The 452-nt window shown below is 55.3% G+C and overlaps 1 protein-coding gene across 1 annotated transcript in view; it reads right to left on the bottom strand.

Moving 5' to 3' along the window:
* The window catches only part of EMH_0055400 (uncharacterized protein), a gene marked incomplete at both ends in the record, with an annotated part of 1,342 nt that overhangs the window by 732 nt on the left and 158 nt on the right, over nucleotides 1-452 (bottom strand). Inside the window, one exon of the mRNA XM_013497232.1 lies at nucleotides 96-452. Within this exon, the coding sequence (XP_013352686.1) occupies nucleotides 96-452 (357 nt within the window). The remainder of the gene's footprint in view (nucleotides 1-95) is intronic.

The raw sequence follows: 452 nt of genomic DNA, 5'->3' as shown, positions 1-452 counted from the left end.
TGCTGCAGCAGCTGTCGCAGCCTGTTACTGGTGCTGCTGTGCTGCCGCTGCTGCAGGCAAAAGACAACGCGGGGAGTGCAGCAACAGAGACATACACGTCAGCTGCTGCTGCTGCTGCTGTTGCTGCTGCTGCTGCTGCTGTTGCTGTTGCTGTTGCTGCTGCAGTTGCTGCTGTAGTTGCTGCTGCAGTTGCTGCTGCAGTTGTTGCTGATGCTGTTGCTGCTGCTGGTGCTGCTGCTGTTTGTCTCCTGCTGCTGCTGCTTTTGCTGCTTCTGCTGCTTGTCTCCTGCTGCTGCTGCTGCTGCTGCTGCTGCTGCCGTCTGTCTCTTGCTGTGTCTCCTCTTCTGTCTCCTTTTCTGTCTCCTTTTACTTGTTGCTGCTGATGTTTTTGTTTGTTTTTTTCAGGGTTCGTCTTGGTGCTGCTGCTTGGGTTTTGCTGCTGCTGCTGCCGT

Source organism: Eimeria mitis, genomic scaffold (assembly GCF_000499745.2).
Source record: "Eimeria mitis Houghton genomic scaffold, Emh_scaff2550, whole genome shotgun sequence".
Classification (NCBI taxonomy): Eukaryota; Apicomplexa; class Conoidasida; order Eucoccidiorida; family Eimeriidae; genus Eimeria; species Eimeria mitis.
Note: the sequence above shows the minus strand (reverse complement) of the source record. Positions and strands in the feature narration are given on the sequence as shown.